The 21,772-nt window shown below is 36.8% G+C and overlaps 1 protein-coding gene across 2 annotated transcripts in view; it reads left to right on the top strand.

Moving 5' to 3' along the window:
- Positions 1-21,772, top strand: part of ITPR2 (inositol 1,4,5-trisphosphate receptor type 2) — a 512,913-nt gene that overhangs the window by 95,421 nt on the left and 395,720 nt on the right. For both annotated transcript variants that reach the window (XM_054443160.2, XM_054443161.2), the window contains exons 3-6: positions 11,873-11,988; positions 12,894-12,980; positions 15,084-15,242; positions 21,382-21,480. In XM_054443160.2, coding sequence (XP_054299135.1) covers positions 11,873-11,988; positions 12,894-12,980; positions 15,084-15,242; positions 21,382-21,480 — 461 coding nt within the window. The remainder of the gene's footprint in view (positions 1-11,872; positions 11,989-12,893; positions 12,981-15,083; positions 15,243-21,381; positions 21,481-21,772) is intronic.

The raw sequence follows: 21,772 nt of genomic DNA, 5'->3' as shown, positions 1-21,772 counted from the left end.
AAGCCTGGCTAGGCCGGGCGCAGTGGCTCACATCTGTAATCCCAGCACTTTGGGAGGCCAAGGCAGGCAGATAACCTGAGGTCAGGAGTTCGAGACCAGCCTGGCTAACATGGTGAAACCCCGTTTCTACTAAAAATACAAAAAATTAGCTACGTGTGGTGATGCATGCCTGTAATCCCAGCTTCTCAGGAGGCTGAGACAGGAGAATCGTTTGAACCCAGGAGGCGGAGGTTGTGGTGAGCTGAGATCGTGCCATTGCACTCTGGCTTGGTCAACAAGAGCGAAACTCCATCTCAAAAAAAAAAAAAAAAAAAAAAAAAAAAAAAGCCTGGCTTGCACAATTACACAATTGCAGTTTGTTAAACTTTGCTCTGGAGTTGTCCATTGACTCCTAAATTTTCTGTAGATGCTCTTTGGTAGTAATAATAATCAAAAGAAAGCTAGTCTTATTGGTGCATAAATATGTAATAATAATGATGAATAAGACTCCATGATCTTTTTGTTATTATGAATAAATCTCTGCTCACGGAGGAACTAGCATAACAAACTGATTTTGTTTTAGGTCACCCATATGAGAACAGCAATTAATTCAGTACCAGGACAATGAACAGCAAGCAGTTCTTTACTCTAAATATTGCTATTACATAACTGTGACTTGGCATAAAATACCCTGTGTTAGACTTTTTTTTTCTTAAATTTAGGACAGGAGTTGTTACAGTCATGCTCAAATTGGTTTAAAAAGGCAAGCTTACTGCTGTAAAGTTAATTTACCTGTATTAATAGTTTAATTGTTCACCTATTAGAAAATTATTGCTTTCTGAGTGGAGGGCTTGAAGTCATGAACTTCTCTGGCTTGCTACTGTGCTCTTCTGCCGTATTCATAGTTACAGGTGTTCGGATTGTCTCTTTTAACACATTTTTGGGCCCTTGTAGGAGAATTTCAGCAAGGAATCTGGGAATTTGAAACCAGAGAATGTGGACTGTCACATTATGTGTTTTAATTTCAGTGAATGTACCTCAATGTATTTGTTAAAATTTTAATTTGATGAATATAGGGCATCTTCTATTGAATTATGAAGATGGGCTTTGGAGGCAGGTTGATCTGGACTAAATTTAACAATTTTTGAAATTTTAGGTTAGAGCTCTAAAACATTCTGAGTTTCTCTTTCCTCGTTTGTAGAACTAATACTTCAAAGTGTTTGTGAAAGAATTAAATGAGATAATGTATGTGACAAGACCTGGTGTAAAAGGAGACTTCTGTGGAAGCACATACTCATATGTAAATATACATAAAATATATTATGCATCTATACATATTATATATGTATATATCTTATCTGCATGTATGTGTGTAGAAACATAAATGTATGTAAAAAATCACTTCCTTTTCTTTCAGATCTGACACTTATGTAATGAAATTTAGAGGCTTGCATTTTGATTTCTGAATCAGTCAGCTTATTACATTTTTTTGATGATCAGTGTTAACATGGCACATTGAGAATGGGAAAAATGATTGAAAAATTATACATTATGATTTTTCTGGTAGCAGATTTCACTTACATCTAGTGTAGTGGCTTGCTCAATCAATGCTGAAATTCAGACCTTGACAAGAATATAAATTAGCATGAATGCATTTGAATTTTACTTTTCCTCCCCACTCCAAATGAGGCAAAGGATAAAGCGTCATTTGTTCTTGAGTGTTTACCTATTAGTGTATGAATCAGTCAATTAATCTCTTTGAGACTAAGATTTCATAATATTTTTATTTATGTTTTAGCATTTAATTATATATACACGTAGTATATTTCCCATTGAAAACCATTCATTAGTTTCTTTTTGAGTATTATAACTGTGGCACATATGTATATGTATCTTGATAATATTTTTCTAGAGGTTGTGTTGTGTTGCAAGACTGTGGTAGGGATGAGAACTGAGGCATATGCATATTTCACTTTCTGGCCAGTGGTTTTCTTTTCTTTTCTTTTCTTTTTTTTTTTTTTTTGAGATGGAGTCTTGCTCTGTCACCTAGGCTGGAGTGCAGTGCACGATCTTGGCTCACTGCAACCTCTGTCTCCTGGTTTCAAACGATTCTCCTCCCTCAGCCTCCTGGGTGGCTGGGATTACAGACACATGCCACTGCGCCTGGCTAATTTTTGTATTTTTAGTAGAGATGGGGTTTTGCCATGTTGGCCAGGCTGGTCTTGAACTCCTGACCCCAGCCTCCCAAAGTGCTGGGATTACAGGTATGAGCCACCGTGCCTGGCCTGGCCAGTGGTTTTCTTACCATCTGTATTTGCTAAATACATTAATAGATGCTTTAACAATTCAGTCTTTAGTTGACTAAAATCACATCTATTATGGGAGAGAGGCACTTAGTATTTGGTAATAAAAATGATAACTTTTTGAGGAGATCTTGCCACGATGATCAAATCAAAGTTGGGGTAGAGAAGTCAGAAGGATGCTGTCTGAGGATATTTAGGGCTGTTAGTGGCATCTCTGCATGGCTACAGTACACTACATTGGGTTCAGAGGATCTTGGTTCATATTTCATCTCAATTCCTCATGAAGAAAAGTCTCAGTTTCCTTCTCTGTAACATGGAGAAAATAACCCTGGCTAACTTTTGAGAGTCTTGTGAAGATCCAGTGATCTTTATTATCAATGTGTAGTACTGTTTATAGTTTACAAAGCGCTCCATGGTAGTAAACTGTATTGAACAAACCAAGTGTGGCATTGGTGTCCCTACCACTAAGAGGTCAGGCAGTCACTTGTCAGGGCATTCAAGCATCCTATGTGTGGTTGAACTTCTTCATATTTATAATATTCTAATCTAGAAATACTATCCTGAAGGATCTAGGGAACTCACTTTTTGAGTTTTTGCTTCTTTGCTTCAAGGAAGGGAAAGATTGGATTTTATCTGAGGCTTCTTTGAGTGCTAACATTTTATCACTCTACAAGCCTGTAATGACAAAATGCCATTTCTCTTCCTCTTTCATAGTATAATAATTGACTTTCAGCTAGAGGAAGTTACATTGCGATCTTCATTGTTGCTAACCCATGTGTTGTGATTAATTTTCATGTTTGCTAACACATGCAATACATTTCTCTGAGCCTTCATAGCATTCTAGAGGACACTTTCCCTCTTAGATCCTCTCTTTATAGTTGCCTTAGGCAAGGCAGGTGGGGGGATAGATGTTTGGTTTGAAATTTGTGTTCTTAAAACACATTCCTTTTTAAAACTTCTAAAAATAAAGAATTTTATACAAACACTGTATTTCAGGATGCATTTCTTAGGGAAACTGAAAAACAAAAACAACCTAGAGATGTATTTTCAGCTAATGAATGCATTCCTCTCCCTGCATCAACTCTGAATTCTATTATTTTTAATTTTTTAAAATTTGTATTTTGTAAGAGACAAGGTCTCGCTTTGTCCTCCAGGCTGGAGTGTGGTGGTGTGATCATAGTTCATTGCAGCCTTGAACTCCTAGGCTCAAGTGATCCTCTGTCTCAGCCTCCCGAGTAGCTGGGACTACAGGCACGCACCATTGCCCCCAGCTGATTTTTAGAAAAAAATTTTTTCACAGAGACAGGGTCTTGATTTGTTGCCCAGGCTGGTCTTGAACTCTTGGCTTCAAGCAATCCCCCCGTATCAGCCTCCCAGAGTGCTGGGATTATAGGCGTGAGCCACTGTGCCTGACCTGAATTCTAATTTCTACTGGCTAATGGCCCCTTGTCTGCCTGCCCTTTATCCTAAGGAGAGTTTCTTTTTTAACCACTTTCCATTTTATCATTGGGAAGGTTCTAGCTTGCTCTTCTGTTTCAGAGACCATTGTCTTCATTGAACTCTGCTGGATCCATTTTACGTCATAAAGAGAGAAACAAAAGTCCCCGAGGCTTTCCCTCCCCACCTTTCTCCACGTGGGGAGAATAAAGCCCTTGGTAACCATGTTCCCTATGGTTATGAGGTGTTTTTTACAGGCTACCATGAAAGAGCCATTTGTTGAATGCCTGCCTTGTGACAGGCACTTGCCTCATTTAAATCTTAAGACATCTTTAGGAGGAAGGAGAAATGAAAAACCAAATTTTCTTTCCACCATTGCCAAAGGATACTGCTGGCCAAGACATAGCTTGAACTTTACATATGATAGCCCTGAATAGAGTCCTAAAGTCAGTTTCTGGGGGTTCAGAAGTGGCCTCAGATACAAATATTGTAGAAAGTACCTCCACAGGTTCAAAGCAAAACATTTCAAAACTATTTATACAGGTATTGTACTGGAGGTTTAGACTGATTTCCTGCCAGATTTCCATGGAATCATGTGCGAAGGTTGGCTCTTTGACTTACGGTGTTAACGTGCTATGGGTTATGTGCTCCATACCATTTGAATGGCTTTCGTATTTCTTCCCTCTGCTAGCATTTGTAAGTAAGCAGGCTGAAATGCCACCAATGCTATCAGTTTAAAATGAACACTTCTGAGTGGCTTAATTTCCTTCCATAACTGTTCAAAAAATAAATAAATAAAAGTTATAATTCTAAGCCATTGTTCTTATAATATTGTCTGACTGAACATATGTCTGGTTGGATTACTAACATTTCCTGAACGTCTGTAATTCTGCAAAATTGTTGGCCTCATGTCTTAAGGTTAAGCTTTTAAAAAAATTAAACAAAAATAACTTCCTTTTATTTGTGCTGTTGAGATAAACCTTTCCCTGGGATGCAAGGCTGGTTCAATATACGCAAATCAATAAATGTAATCCAGCATATAAACAGAACCAAAGACAAAAACCACATGATTATCTCAATAGATGCAGAAAAGGCCTTTGACAAAATTCAACAACCCTTCATGCTAAAAACTCTCAATAAATTAGGAATTGATGGGACGTATCTCAAAATAATAAGAGCTATTTATGACAAACCCACAGCCAATATCATACTGAATGGGCAAAAACTGAAAGCATTCCCTTTGAAAACTGGCACAAGACAGGGATGCCCTCTCTCGCCACTTCTATTCAACATAGTGTTGGAAGTTCTGGCCAGGGCAATTAGGCAGGAGAAGGAAATCAAGGGTATTCAATTAGGAAAAGAGGAAGTCAAATTGTCCCTGTTTGCAGATGACATGATAGTATATCTAGAAAACCCCATTGTCTCAGCCCAAAATCTCCTTAAGCTGATAAGCAACTTCAGCAAAGTCTCAGGATACAAAATCAATGTGCAAAAATCACAAGCATTCTTATACATCAATAACAGACAAACAGAGAGCCAAATCATGAGTGAACTCCCATTCACAATTGCTTCAAAGAGAATAAAATACCTAGGAATCCAACTTACAAGGGATGTGAAAGACCTCTTCAAGGAGAACTACAAACCACTGCTCAAGGAAATAAAAGAGGATACAAACAAATGGAAGAACATTCCATGCTCATGGGTAGGAAGAATCAATATCATGAAAATGGCCATCCTTCCCAAGGTAATTTACAGATTCAATGCCATCCCCATCAAGCTACCAATGACTTTCTTCACAGAATTGGAAAAAACTACTTTAAAGTTCATATGGAACCAAAAAAGAGCCCGCATCGCCAAGTCAATCCTAAGCCAAAAGAACAAAGCTGGAGGCATCACGCTACCTGACTTCAAACTATACTACAAGGCTACAGTAACCAAAACAGCATGGTACTGGTACCAAAACAGAGATATAGATCAATGGAACAGAACAGAGCCGTCAGAAATAATGCCACATATCTACAACCATCTGATCTTTGACAAACCTGAGAAAAACAAGAAATGGGGAAAGGATTCCCTATTTAATAAATGGCGCTGGGAAAACTGGCTAGCCATATGTAGAAAGCTGAAACTGGATCCCTTCCTTACACCTTATACAAAAATCAATTCAAGATGGATTAAAGACTTAAATGTTAGACCTAAAACCATAAAAACCCTAGAAGAAAACCTAGGCAATACCATTCAGGACATAGGCATGGGCAAGGACTTCATGTCTAAAACACCAAAAGCAATGGCAACAAAAGCCAAAATTGACAAATGGGATCTAATTAAACTAAAGAGCTTCTGCACAGCAAAGGAAACTACCATCAGAGTGAACAGGCAACCTACAAAATGGGAGAAAATTTTCGCAACCTACTCATCTGACAAAGGGCTAATATCCAGAATCTACAATGAACTCCAACAAATTTACAAGAAAAAAACAAACAACCCCATCAAAAAGTGGGCGAAGGACATGAACAGACACTTCTCAAAAGAAGACATTTATGCAGCCAAAAGACACATGAAAAAATGCTCACCATCACTGGCCATCAGAGAAATGCAAATCAAAACCACAATGAGATACCATGTCACACCAGTTAGAATGGCGATCATTAAAAAGTCAGGAAACAACAGGTGCTGGAGAGGATGTGGAGAAATAGGAACACTTTTACACTGTTGGTGGGACTGTAAACTAGTTCAACCCTTGTGGAAGTCAGTGTGGCGATTCCTCAGGGATCTAGAACTAGAAATTCCATTCGACCCAGCCATCCCATTACTGGGTATATACCCAAAGGACTATAAATCATGCTGCTATAAAGACACATGCACACGTATGTTTATTGCGGCATTATTCACAATAGCAAAGACTTGGAACCAACCCAAATGTCCAACAATGATAGACTGGATTAAGAAAATGTGGCACATCTACACCATGGAATACTATGCAGCCATAAGAAATGATGAGTTCATGTCCTTTGTAGGGACATGGATGAAATTGGAAATCATCATTCTCAGTAAACTATCGCAAGAACAAAAAACCAAACACCGCATATTCTCACTCATAGGTGGGAATTGAACAATGAGAACACATGGACACAGGAAGGGGAACATCACACTTCAGGGACTGTTGTGGGTTGGGGGGAGGGGGGAGGGATAACATTGGGAGATATACCTAATGCTAGATGACGAGTTGGTGGGTGCAGTGCACCAGCATGGCACATGTATACATATGTAACTTACTGCACATTGGGCACATGTACCATAAAACCTAAAGTATAATAATAATAATAATAATAATAATTACAATAAAAGAAAAAAAAAAAAAAAAAAAAAAAAAAAAAAAGAAAAACCTTTCCTTTTTTAATTCCTTGAGTCTTGAAATGCTAAAGAGATTGTTGTTAGAATTAAAAAATGCCACTGAGTCAATTTCTCATTGAACTCCATAAAACATTTTTCTTAACAGTATCACACCTCTACAGATCAAGGAATCCTAGAGAGTTTAGAAGCAGGATGAGGAGGGCAGGTGAGACCGGGTTGCTCTGAAATAGCTGTAATCCTGCACACTGAAAAAAAGTAGGCTTGTCAAAGGCTCTGCCCTTACTGATGTTAGTGATGGCATCTGCATTTCTAAAAAGATATTACATGGTAATGAAGATCTAATCCTTTTCTTACTGTCATTTTGTTCCAAGGAATTTGAGAAGTGTATACAAAGACACACCGTGGCATCTTAAACCAAAGGGGTGGACACCTTGTCATTAACTGGGCACTCTTGGTGTGTGTTCAGGTTTCATCTGAGAACTTTTCTTTTCTTTTTCTTTTTTTTCTTTTTTTGGTTTATTTCAGCTTCCCAGTTGCATGCCTAACTTCTCTCTCTCCTCTTTTTAAAAAACTTTGATTTTAACTTCAGGGTTACAAGTGCAGTTTTGTTCCATTGGTAAACTTGTGTCATGGGGGTTTGTTGTACAGATTATTTTATCACCCAAGTTTAAGCCTTGTACTCATTAGTTCTTTTTCTTGATCTTCTCCCTCCTCTCATCCTCCACCCTCCAGAAGGCTCCAGTGTGTGTTGTTCCCCTCTATGTGTCCATGTGTTCTCATCCTTTAGCTCCCACTTATAAGTGGGAGCTAAATATAACATATTTGATTTTCTTTTCCTGCACTAGCTTTGATTTTCTTTTCCTGCACTAGCTTGCTAGGGATAATGGCCTCCAGCTTCATTCATGTCCTTGCAAAAGACATGATCTCATTCTTTTTTTATGGCTGCATAGTATTCCATAGTATATATGTACCATGTTTTCTTTATCCAGTCTATGATTGATGGGCATTTAGGTTGATTCCATGTCTTTGCTATTGTGAATAGTGCTGCAATGAATGTATGTGTGCATGTGTCTTCATAACAGAATGATTTATATTCCTTTGGGCATATACCCAGTAATGAAATTGCTGGGTCCGATGGTATTTCTGTCTTTTGGCCTTTGATAAATTGTCTTCCACAATGGCTGGGCTATTTTACACTCCCACCAACAGTGTAGAAGTGTTAATTTTTCTTCATAACCTCACTAGCATCTGTTATTTTTGACTCTTTAGTAGTAGCCATTCTGACTGATGTGAGATAGTATCTCATTGTGGTTTTGATTTGCATTTCTCTAATGATCAGTGATACTGAGCTTTTTTTTCATATGATTGTTGGCCACATGTATGTTTTCTTTTGAAAAGTGTCTGTTCATGTCCTTTGCCCACTTTTTAATGGGGTTGTTTGTTTTTTACTTGTAAATTTGTTTAAGTTCCAAAAGCAATTGCAACAAAAGCAAAAATTGACAACTGGGATCTAATTAAACTAAAGAGCTTCTGCACAGCAAAAGAAGCTGTCAACAAAGTAAACAGACAACCTACAGAATGGGAGAAAATTTTTGCAAACTATGCATCCAACAAAGGTCTAATATCCAGCATCTATAAGGAACTTAAACTACTTTTCATTACTCTTTGCTGAGAGCTCTGTAAGGATTTAGTCATGTCTTCGTCTTAGTTAGGCTATTGCTGAAAGAATGAAGCAATATCAATAATAATGCCTTACATTTATAATAGGACTTTAAAGTTCACAAAGAACTTTCACACAGATTTTCTTTTTGCTCATCTCAGCAACCCTGTGAATTAGGTGTGGCTGGTATTAGCACTATTATTATGCAGTAAATTTAGAATCCGACAAAATGTGTGACCAGCCCAAGAACAGTAGATTTTTAAAAAAGTGTTCTAAAGGAGGCAGAGAGAGAATTAAGCACGCACACACCCTACTGCCACCAATGAAAGCTTTTTAACAGAAGTTTGTGTGTGCCCCACCTTCTCTCCTATTATCCAGAACAGTCCTGCAAGATTAGTTCCCATGCAGAAACAGATCATTTATTTACTGTAATATAAAATGAGATGTCCCCTGTGGGAGGCTGCTGAGAGGGACTGTAAAACTAAGGCCCTGAAATGGAAAGGGCTTTTGAAACCCAAGACTTTGTACTTCAGATAGAGTGGGTGGAAGCTTGTTCATTTGGCTATTTTCACTTACCCCTCCTTGACCTTTTCCCACCCCCACATCTAGTCGATTATTAAGCCTCTGGTTCGGCTGCTTTATTTTACATCTACGGCTACCCAAAACTACCGTAGGGCCCCAGTTCCATCCCTACTGTCTTTTCACAACAGCAGCGGGCTTCAGGGATGGCCTTCCTGCCCCTTGCTCATGCCATCTTTCACATGCCCTAAGAGCTTAAAAGTCTGTAAGAGTTCAGCATTTTCCATGGGATATAGTCCATCCTCCTTAGCCTAGAACATAACACTGTAGATCTTGACCTCAGCCTACCATTCCATGTTTATTTTGTTGCCTCAGTGGTGGTTTTCCTGAATGGTTAGGGGTCCCTTAGCTTTCTTCGCTGCCTTCATACCAGCCACTGGCTCTGTTTGGAATGCCCCTCCCCTTAGCATGGGAGCCCTCTTGCCTCTGTGCTGAATGAGTATTGGTTATTTAAAATTTGGCTGTGTTTTCTCCTTTCTTCTCCATTGGGAAGTCTTTTCTGACCTCCGTTGCCTGTGAAATTGGCCACATGCATCGTTGTGGCTCTTAGCATCTTCTCCAGAGCTCCCTTGTGAAGCTTCAAGTAGACCGTGAGCTTTCTGAGGACAGGGTCTGAGGCTTAACCCCTGTTCGTGCAGGGCATGACCACCTGTAGGGGGATTACAGTAAACACAGTTTGGCTGAATGTTTGGCTTCACTTCACAGTGACCTCAGCCACCACTCAGGAGCATTTGGCCTGACAGCCAGTTTGCTGACTCCCCAAAGATATCGCTGATTAGGAGTGCTATTGAGGTGGTCTGGGATTTACAAAAATATTTTTTCTGTTAAAGGATCATTTCCAATTGACCTTAATTAGGAATCTGTAATAATGAAGAGAAACACAATTTTTTCTCTTTCCTTTTTATACATGAAGAAAGTCAGAAGCATAAACTCCAGATTATGGAGTTCAGTTCCCCTTGATCATGAATTTGTGCTTTTGCTGAGTGCAGACAGTGTAGAGTTTTGCCACTTGCCTAATACAGGATAGTCAAAAGAGTCTGCTATATTTAATTGGGAGCACTCTTATGGAAATATTTGTAAACAACCTGTGTATTTGTGCTTCGAGAAATTTGTAAAATTCTCTTTGTAGTTGCTAAGATACAGGAAATAACTTTTAGGGCTTGTATGATACACTGCCAAGGAAAACATTTTCCAGGCTGTCCGTCTTTGGTCACACACATGCTGGGTGTTGATTCCTGTATCATACTGTAATTTTGGTGGCCTCTAAGCCTACTTTTAGCAGTTTGAAGGTATCTGTTTTCTACTACCTATGAGATGGATGAGTAATCATCCATATCAGTACCCTTTAAACTAGAAATTAAGATTAGTTTGCCATTACCTTGTCTGTGTATGGGGGGTGGGGCAATCACATGGGGAATATGTGTTTGTATAGAAAAAAATCATCATTGTCTTGTTTTTCCTACATTCCTTACAAATTTTACAGCCATATTTCTTGATCATTTATGCCATTAGAACCATGAAAAAGTGATATTTGAAAAGTTATCATCTTTTTCAATACAATTAATTTTAAGTAAAATAGTGGAACAAGCATATTATATAATATAGTCAATAATGTGGCTAAAGTGGATATTTGAGTTGACTGAATTTTATTTTTGTGATAGTTATTTGTCAAATGAGAATGACTCTAAATATCAACACATCAGTCAAAATAAAGTAAATTTGTTATGTTGAACTCAGTTTTTTATGAGAAAAATGAAAATAAGCTTTGAATTTTCTGTATTACTACTCTTTTGTGATAGAATACTGAGAATTAACCTTCATTCTAGATTGTAATCTATTCCACAAGCATACAAAATCATTAGCATGTGGTGAAACTGTTGAGTTCTTCCATTCTCCTCATTGAAAATAAAACGTATATTTTGCTTCTTGACTTAGAGATATCACAACTATAATATTCCTCTATGATTTTCTGTCTTGATGTTTAGTAATAGAGTCAGGACTGTAATCTTGGTTTAGGTGTTTCGTTTTGCTTTATGTTTCCATCATATCATATTGTCTTTCAGATTTTCACATCATATTCACCCAGGTATTTGGAAACTTGGGGAGTGGATGACTCTAATGGTCAGCTGGGATCTACTTCCTGGATCACTTTGACTGTCAAATATACACAGCACCAATGCGTATTAATTGTGCAAAGTCAGATAAGGCAGTGAAAGTCACTAATCTCATTCTATTTGCTTTCTAAGACCAGGTGCCCCATTATAATTAATCCATGCCTTATAATATCACAATTACATGGGTTTGATTTCTTTATACACTGGCAATTGTAGTCTTTAAAAAACTTAAATTAATGAAGAAGGGGATATTTTAACTGAGTCTAGATAATTATTCGAAAAGGATGTTATAGAGTGAATGGAGAGCTGGCTGGAGGACGGACTATATGACTTTTAACTGTTCTGTATAATCAGGGATTCCAAGATTCGAAAACTGAGCTATAAGGGAAATCTAAGAAATGCTGGTAGCCTTAGTTACAGTGTTTTCGTTTGTTGGTTTGTCACAGACTGCCTTTTCAAGGTGTGCCCTATGAACAGATATTCTGCCCAGAAGCAATATTGGAAAGCAAAGCAAGCCAAACAAGGGAACCACACTGAGGCAGCCTTGCTGAAGAAACTACAGGTAAGGACCAGGATTCCAATTGTCTGGCTTAGGTTAACCAAGTACAGCAATAACAAAAGACATATTTAGAGCTTTCTAGCTTTGTCCTTTCACCCAATATACAGAGATTTAGAATACATATAGCAACACATTGAAAGTAGAAGGGCTTTTCAAGTAATAGGGTGTGACCATTTATTTCCTGGCATATAGCACATTACTGCTGCTGTTTTTTAGGGTGTGCCAGACGAATTCAAAGCTTCCGATCAAAATGAAAACCAATTCAGAATCTCTGTAAGAATATTAAATCCAGTTATATTTTACTTGACATAATCTTTGATATTTTTCCTGAAAGAAACTATAGAGAAAAATAATTGAAAGACCATTGTTTATGGTTTGTTTGAGTGTAAATTCGATAGAACTTAATTTTGCCTCATTAAAATTCCTGGTACTTTCAGAATTAAGAACTGTAATTTTTGAGACTTTGGAAATTCTACTATTATCCTGGTTGGTTTTTCTAGCAATATACCTTCTTAAACTAATTTTATAAGAACAAAGAGCCTAGTACTTTTCTGAAATGTCCAACATAAAAGTGGCCCAAGACATGTTGGAGGGCATTTCAACATACATTGACAAATCATCTCACTATATTATAATCATTTATTTAATTACTGCTCCCTTTGGGGAGTCATCCACTCCCCAAGTTTCCAAATACCTTGGTAAATATGATGTGAAAATCTGGAAGACAATATGATATGATGGAAACATAAAGCAAAACGAAACACCTAAACCAAGATTACAGTCCTGACTCTACTACTAGCCTATTTTATTCCTGACTATAGTCTTGTTCCTAAAAAAATATTTCTTTGTCAGTTATTACACTCTGTTTACTATATTTCCACACTGAATATTTGATAATCATCTTATAGCATGCTGCAGAACTGGAACAAAAACAAAATGAATCAGAGAATAAGAAACTGTTGGGAGAAATTGTGAAATACAGTAATGTTATACAAGTAAGTATTTTCTCTTAAACGAGGTGAGTATTTTATGTGGAGTTTGTCAATAAGTTGGCAGGAAAGCCAGACTGCGTTAAAATTTTGAGATACAGGAAGTTTGTTCTTTGATGGGAATTATCGATGTTGTGACGTATTGTGATGTATTCCGTTGATATGTGCTGCACTATTCTGTATGTTTAAGAATAAATCTGATATTTACACATAAAGAAGTGATCTTATCTGGATGTATGCACAAGTTATTACATCAAAAAGAAGAGGGTCAGGAAACAATTTCTAAAGGCCTGTTCTGAAATAGTCCTTTAGATTAATGGGACCATGTTTAACATACGGAGCTTAGCTTTTCATTTTGTGAAGAGAGAAAAGTTTTCACTTTCAGTTGGAAGTCATCCTTGAATTGTTATTAGAAGGTCTTCTATTTCTATTAGTATGCACACTCTGTTTTATCTCAGCTGCATTCCTTTCCTGTGTTTCACTTAGATCTTTTTAGCTTCTTACTTGGTTATTTGTTAATATATGCCCCACCTTTTTCAAAAAAGAATGTAAGGCACTTTCCAAAATACAGAGCACATAGTGAGATAAAATAGAAATAAATAAAGCAATTGGTCACAGGGAAAATCATAGTTGGATGAATAAACTGAAATCAGGGGTAAGGCGTATTTATAAAAACCATGTTGTAAAGTCTGGTAAATTTTGACTTGAAGGCTTTTTCTTGCCCTCTTAGCCATAGGGAAGCATAGTCTATTATGTCATTGGCTAGGAGATCCGCAGCACAGAGCCAAATCAGAGGTCTAGAAGCACAGCTGTTCCCAGGAATAGGACCAGGGAAGTGTTTCTCCTATGTGTGCTCATAAAGAGGACATTGTGTAATATACTAAACAATAGCCTTGACAACTTCCTTACAGTAAATGCTACAATGAGGCATTTCATAGAGCTGTTTTTTAAAATAATATCCCTGATATTTTGTTATTGGCCAATGGCAAAATGCCAGAACACAGGGCAGTCAAAGCAGTGCACTGTTGGGATAAGATGAGAGAAGCTGGGTCGGCAGCTCCCTGAATGTATGACTTAATCGAATGATAGATAATGTGAAACCTGCAATCTGAGTGGGCTGGATGTCCCTGGGGCAACCCTTCATAAATAGAGTTTATCTTAACCAAGTTTTGATTAAATGTCAGCAAGTGGAACTTACGTTCCTTGTCAAGTACCTGAAGTGCAGATGTTAGCTTGGTCAGTGAGGGGTTGAGCCATGTTCTTGAACATGGTGGATCCCAAAGGTCAGCCCATGAGGGTTTCCATTGCTTTGTGGTAACATAAGGACCCAAGAGTATGATAATGAGCATTTTAAAATTCTGATTTTTTTTTCAATTAAAGAACTGTACTTTATTTTGAGATAATTTCTTTCTTATATTGTGAGTACTAAAATGACCATTGTTTTTTGAAATGATTGTAATAATAGATGGAAAGGTTATTTTATTTTGGTTTTGCTACTCAGTAGAATCATGTTTTGGTGAGATTTTGTTCACAAAGTCCCAAAAAATCTGAGAAGTGATGCTTTTACACTCATCTGGGAGGGGGTAGGGTCAGCATCCCCTGGCAGAAGGTGTAGAAGCCTATTTAGGATGAGCAGCTGCCTCCTTACAGAGGAAGAATCAGGCCTGACTGTGGGCAGGGCTGGTTAATAATAGTAAGTGGGTTGGTGCATTATTTGAGTTTCTTGGCCTTTCTTTAGTATATTCTGTTTTTGTGGCTGTGCAGGCATTGAGAAAGGATGTGGTTTTGGGGAAACTCAAGGTCTCCTTTGGAAAACCTAGTTTTAGCCATTATTTATCAGTGGATGAAAATCATTCGGAGGGGTCCCCTGTTTTTTTTCTCCCTATTATGCCTACTTCATTATGAAGCAGAATTGGGGTGAAGGGGAGGAAGAACCCAAAGAAAGTCAAGTAGGAAAGATGGTGAGTGTGGAGGCTGAAAATACTCCTTTGTTTAATTTTCATCTCAAGCCATGTTAGATGAATATATGATATATGTATAAAACATATGAATGTAATTAACAGAGAAGAACAAAGAATAAAGGTGGTAATCTATGTCTTTTCCCTATAGCTACTGCATATAAAAAGCAACAAATACCTTACTGTCAACAAGAGATTACCTGCTTTACTGGAGAAGAATGCCATGCGTGTGTCCTTGGATGCTGCAGGAAATGAAGGGTCTTGGTTTTATATTCATCCCTTCTGGAAGCTGAGAAGCGAGGGTGACAATGTATGTAATATACAATGAGGAGGGAAATAGTGGGTTCATAAAGAAAATAATTCCTAATAAGTAAGATAATCCAGAAAGTACAAAAAAGAAAATATAGTTTTTACTCAATACCTGATTTTTATGTTAGTATCTACTAGGTTAAACGTTTATTTATAGTACAAATCATGCTCAGAAATCATAAGACAAAGTTCAGATTAATTTAAAATCTTCCAGCTAGAATTTGTATGAAAGAACTTAAGCAACCTTAATATTGGCTGAGACTTTTAAAAGAGAAGGAGAATTTACTTTTTTGCCTAATCAGGAGGGAGCTTGGTCATGAGGAAAAAGAGCTGTGTTTAGGAAATAGTGTGTGCCCTTTGAATTAATGGAGTGACACCATGAATCATGACAGGATTCCATATACTGGCCCTATGGCCAGCTGCTGACAGTCTATAAGTCTTAATAGAGATGGGTAGAGAAGCTGAAGGTTGGCATCTGCTCACTGATGACAACTATGTTTACAATATGTTGTGGACTAGTTGGGGCACTGAGGCAGGAGAATCACTTGAGCCCACCGGTTCAAGACCAGCCTGGGCAACATAGCAAGGCCTTGTTTCTAAAAAAAAATTTTTTTTAATGTTGTGGAATATGTGTGTATTGCATGTAAATTTTAGTAGTTGCTAAAATATTTCCTGCTACTTTATAAAATAGAGAATAAATTATGAGAAATAGTCAATAGGATCTAGAGTGTGATATTTTTGCGTGTAATAAATAAAATACTGGGTGATAGTCCTTAGCACATGGACGATGCTCAGGAAATGCTGCTAGACACTGAGCGCTGAATAAGTTTCATAAATACCTGCAAATATTGCATCGGAGGATCAATAGTTAAGATTTAAAAAAATTAACATGAATTCGAAGCAATATAAAAGTATAATTATTCTGATGGAGTTTTTTCAGTTGAAACTTTGATTACATTTTAAATGTGTTTTGGATATTTCTTGTCTTAGGAATGTCTTTATAGTGAATCTCATTTTTCCAGTGAATTTTGAAGTACAAATTCAATTCCACAGGATGCAAGCTTCTGGATTTAATTTGGTTAATAAATTATCTGGTGATATCTTCTTTTGGTAAGGTTTGGTAGAAGCATGGCATGCAGGAATGTGGTGCACTTTAAGTCTTGTGTTGGTTGGATTTCTTAAAAAAATAAACCCTACTTTTTTTTCTTTTGACATCAGGTGATGTGTGCTGTGAGCATGATACACATTTTAGTTTCATTAAATAGTTCATTACAATAAACTCTCAATTGTTCAGGGACTGATTATGTAGTTTATGAACAACCTGTGCCTTTGAGGCCCTTTCTTGCAATGCTTGTTCCCATCCCCAGCCCTCCACTGAATAGTGTCCCTGTCTACAGGAGGTCCATGAAAATTAAATATGAAAACAAACAAAACCTGAGCTCAAGCTCGTAAGGAATGTGATGAAATAATTGAATGAATTGGGGTTTTTAAATTTGCCGTGGATTATATTAATTCATCCTATCTGCTTATTTATTCATTTCATCTATTCTTTTCCTTGCTGCTTTTATACAGTCAACAGAGAGTTGAATGTAATGAACTATTTCAAATAATTAGTTGTACTGGAAAACCAAAACGAAACAAAACCTACCACCCAAACACTCAATCTTGGTGAAAATGGACAATGTAATTGTTAAGTACAATACAGGAGTTCTCCTTATCTGGATGTGCTTCAGAAAGCATGGCTGAAACAACCTTCCACACTGCTTTTTGCTGAAACAGCTCACTGTTTTTGTTTGCCACTGTGTAGCTTTTGTGTGTAATTAAGGTTGCTGAAAGCATAAGCACACCCACAACCCTATACTGGTCACATAAATAATTGTACTGTAATACTCATTTTTTTCCCTAAAATAGGTAGCATATTTCTAAAATATAAACCGACTATGTGGAAGGCAATTGGAAATACGGTCACTTTATAATCAGTGGTTCAACTACTACTGATTTTCTTTAAAAACACATTAAATTAGAAAAAGGAAATTGTAATGTTTAGAGGACTTTTAAAATGATATTTTACTATTTAACAATAGATGAGGTTTTAAGATGATATTTTAAGATGAGGTTTTAACATCCAACAAGATGTTCTGTGACCCAAATGAAATGCAATAAATAGGCTAATGATAGTCTGGGAGAAAGGAAACCCTATCTTCAAAAGGTAATAGTTCCTACTACTTAAGGGCAACTTTATGATATAGCTTATGGAATTGTGGGATGGATGGTTTTGGGGAAAAATAGACTCATGGATCCCTCTACTTTCAGCTGTATACAAAGCCCTTGGTTGCAGTTGAACTGCAAAGTCACTAGAGACAGCTATGAGCAGAGAACATAAATATTTCATTTTTCTTTCTTTTTTTTTTATTTTTACGTATCTTCCCATGGTCGAGTAGTTAATTTTTCATTTTCAATTTTGATCTAAGAAAACTTGGGTTCTTTACTTTTATGATAGACTTTAAAAGGGAGTAAAGGTCAGATATTTTTTTAAATGAAGAGAAAATTTTAACTCTTGAAAAAAGAAACTCTTCAAATAGCAAGTAGACTTTGCCATTTTAGAAAAAGTGTGTGCCCACCAGGGACTGTTGTGGGGTGAGGGGAGCGGGGAGGGATAGCTTTAGGAGATATACCTAATGCTAAATGACGAGTTATGGGTGTGGCACACCAACATGGCACATTATACGTATGTAACAAACCTGCACATTATGCACATGTACCCTAAAACTTAAAGTATAATAAAAAAAAAAGTGTTGAATTTCTAGCCACGGTGGAACTAGAACCCTGGCGTTTAGGTTCCTATTGTGATGTTCTTTTCACCATACCAGGTGCCACTTCAAAAGAAGGGTAGCTGCTAGTGATGTTATATCCCTCTTTATTTTCAGCAAAATCTCAGCTTGAATCTTACATAGCTCTTACACAGAATCAACAGAAGTGCTTTTGGAATTGCAATTTATAAAAAACATGTTTGTGTACTAGAGTGAATGTGATGTCTGATCCTAAGATGTGGCAGAAAATGACTTCACCCTCAAGTTCTATATTAAATACATAGCTTCTCAGAAAGCACCTGACCCCATCTGTGAATCATGTCCTGAGCTTCACTATTCTGAAAATATTACCATATTCCATATTTGCTAAGTTATCTAATTAGGTATGAATTCCATGAGAATAGGGACTATTTCTGAGACCTTTTTGTTTTCTCCCTGGAACTTCTTAATATTCTTTTTATTTCACATGATTGGTATTTTGTCCATTTCACTTGCAAGTTTTATTCGGCTTGGTTAGGCAAGGTAATCATTGTCAAGAATAAGAATGAGGACCTGAAAATTACTGAATTAATGTTAGATTCTACTTATGAATACCATTTTTTATGAACCACTGGAAGCTGTTTCACAGATACCAAGGAACATTTTGGCTATATGATTGGTCTTTTAATATATACAATGTTAGGCTGGGCACAGTGGCTCATGCCTATGTAATCCTTTGGGAGGCTGAGGCAGGTGAATCACCTGAGGTCAGGAGTTCGAAACCAGCCTGACCAACATAGTAAAACCCCGTATCTACTAAAAATACATAAATTATCTGGGTGTGATGGTGCATGCCTGTAATCCCAGCTACTCGGGAGGCTGAGGCAAGAGAATCGCTTGAACCTGGGAAGCAGAGGTTGCAGTGAGTTGAGATTATGCCACTGTACTCCAGCCTGTGTGACAGAGCGAGACCCCATCTCAAAAAACAGAAAAAACTATATATATATATACACACACACATATATATACTATATATATGTACACACATTTGTATATATTATATATTTAAATATATATATATTTAAAACCATATATATATACAGTTTTATGGGTGGTGTTTTGAAGTAAATATACGGATCGACCCAAAGCTTACAGACAACTATAGTAAAATAGCAAGACTTAGAGCAGCGAATGTAGGTGCAACCAAAAGTATTCTTGAATTGGAAGGACATAGTTGAAATATGTCATTATATTTAGTAACTTATTGGCTAGGATTTATATGGCACAGATGAGAATCAAATAGTAAACCAAATCCAATTGTTCTTTAAGAAATTAGAAGCTGAGAACACGTGGACACAGAGAGGAGAACAACACACGCCAGGGCCTGTCGGGGGGTGAGGGGAGGGAACTTAGAGGACGGGTCAATAGGTGCAGTAAGCCATCAGGGCACATGTATACCTGTGTAACAAACCTGCACGTTCTGCACATGTATTCTGTTTTGTTTTTTGTTTTTGTTTTTTAGAAGAAATAAAGAAAAAAATGTAATTGGAAGAACAGATGCAGCACTGGCAAAATGTGGTATCAAGCTCCCAGTACTTTAGAGTATGGATGATGACTCAGGCCTTTACATGGCTCTGTGACTTGGAGCTGTCTTGGTGTCATGTGCAACAGCACGTGTTTTCCTAGGGAGAATGGGGATTGGGAATGTGCTTACGTCATGTTGACTTTCATTTGTTTTTGCTCATAATTTAATTTTTAAAAGGAATACAAATTCATGGTTCAAAGATAGAAAACAATGTAAAGATATATTGTGAAAAATCTCTCTTCTACTCTTTTTATTCCATCTGTCCAATTTCTACTCTTCTTCTTCCTCAGGTACGCATTGGAGAGATTTCTTTATGCAGATACTCCTATTCCTTCCCTCACATTTGTACACAAATGATAGCATGCTACATGCCTTGCTCTGCCTATTCATCTTTTCACTTAATACTGCTCCTTAATGATCTTTTCTTAACTGTATATATAGAGCTTCTATGATGAATCTTTGTGAGTTACAGCATCTGACTTCTTATGGACGTGATGAGTAGAGACCAGTCCTGTAAATAGCAGGAGCTATTTCCACAAACCAAAGCACAACCTTTCTTTGTTTGGTTGGTGAGCTTGAAGCTTCTCTATTATATTTCAATTGCCAGATATAGTTTGTGATAACAGTACCATATGTGAGTGTGGACTCCTCTGTATCATCCATATGAGGATATCTGATATTGAAAATATGAAATTATGTTTTTTAAAGTTTGGGCTTAGATTAAGATACACTACATGGAGAAGTTCTGTTTATTCATATCGACTGAATCCTGATTTGTTTTATCATTTATCTCTCAAACTAATTTATTCTAATATGTACTTGGTATAAAATATACAAAGGGAGGGTTTTGGTTTTCATTTTTGAGATAGTGATCAATTCTTTAAGTGAGATTTTATTTACTATAATAATATGTCTTCTAAATAAATTCAGCAACATAAGTAACTTTAGTAATGAAAATTAAACTGTTCATTGTTATCATGAAGAAAGGATAACTTTGATTCCCCACAATTTGAGTTATGAATAAAAATACTTAAAGATAAGGTGGATATTGCTACAACAGCATACATTAAAAAATCAATTACAGTTACTTCTTTAGAGTACTTTTCCCATAATCAATTTTAGTTTTTATTTAAAAATGAACATCAGGTTTAAGGAGCAATATTAGTTTAATATATTTAAGATATGAGTGAATCAGATGCCCAAGGCTCAAACACAAAACATATTTCCACAAGGTCATACCTAATCCTGCATTTCCTGAATCGAGCTGACATTAGAATTTTTAATACACTTCTGAGACTATGGGAAGATCAAATTTACTTATCTCTTATTGCAAAGATAATACAAGTGTATAACATTTTCTGCTTGCTTTTGCAGTGGTTCTAATATTTGGATAGATTGCTTTTTTTTTGGTGGCAGATGCATTTACTCTTTCTGTTGTGCTTGTGGCATAAGACCTCGTGGGGAGGGATAATGGCCTATGTATTGACTTTAAGGAAGCTCTAACTGAAATAGGAGATGAATATGAAAAAGATCCGCACTAGCTTTATGAATCCAGACTGATAGGCACTATGGGACATGGTTATATGCTCATTTATTGGAAGATATTTTACCTCAAAGAGATAAAGAATTGTATGAAAATTTGTGTGAAGGATAAAAGGACCAGATGTCAGATCAATAATGCGGACTCCTGTGCAGTTATTTCTAGCTTCAAATATACACCAAAGATCCATGCAGTGTCTCAATTGTGATTTATTTCTGCTTCCTAGATTGTTGTAGGAGATAAAGTTGTTTTGATGCCTGTGAATGCAGGGCAGCCACTACATGCCAGCAACATAGAGCTTCTTGATAACCCAGGGTGTAAAGAGGTAAGTTCAAGTGGAAAAGGAATGAATGTGTTGATTTTTCTCATGAGACAGAGGGAGAAAAAAGTAATATAGTTTCTTTCATTGTTTTCATGAGCATAATCCCAGTTATTCTAATTAATATCCCTAAGGTACATATAGCTGTGATTAGTTATTGCTATTTTTGGATGGTCTCTCAAAGATACTAGTATTGAACTATATACTTCATTATCCAATTGTCTTTAATTTCCTTTTACTAGTTGAACTAATAATTTCTGGTAGAGAATGGACTGTAGTCTTATAACTTTGAACATTT

This window comes from Pongo pygmaeus, chromosome 10 (assembly GCF_028885625.2).
Source record: "Pongo pygmaeus isolate AG05252 chromosome 10, NHGRI_mPonPyg2-v2.0_pri, whole genome shotgun sequence".
Classification (NCBI taxonomy): domain Eukaryota; kingdom Metazoa; phylum Chordata; class Mammalia; order Primates; family Hominidae; genus Pongo; species Pongo pygmaeus.
The sequence above is the reverse complement of the archived record's forward strand: the minus strand, read 5'-3'. Positions and strand labels throughout refer to the sequence as shown.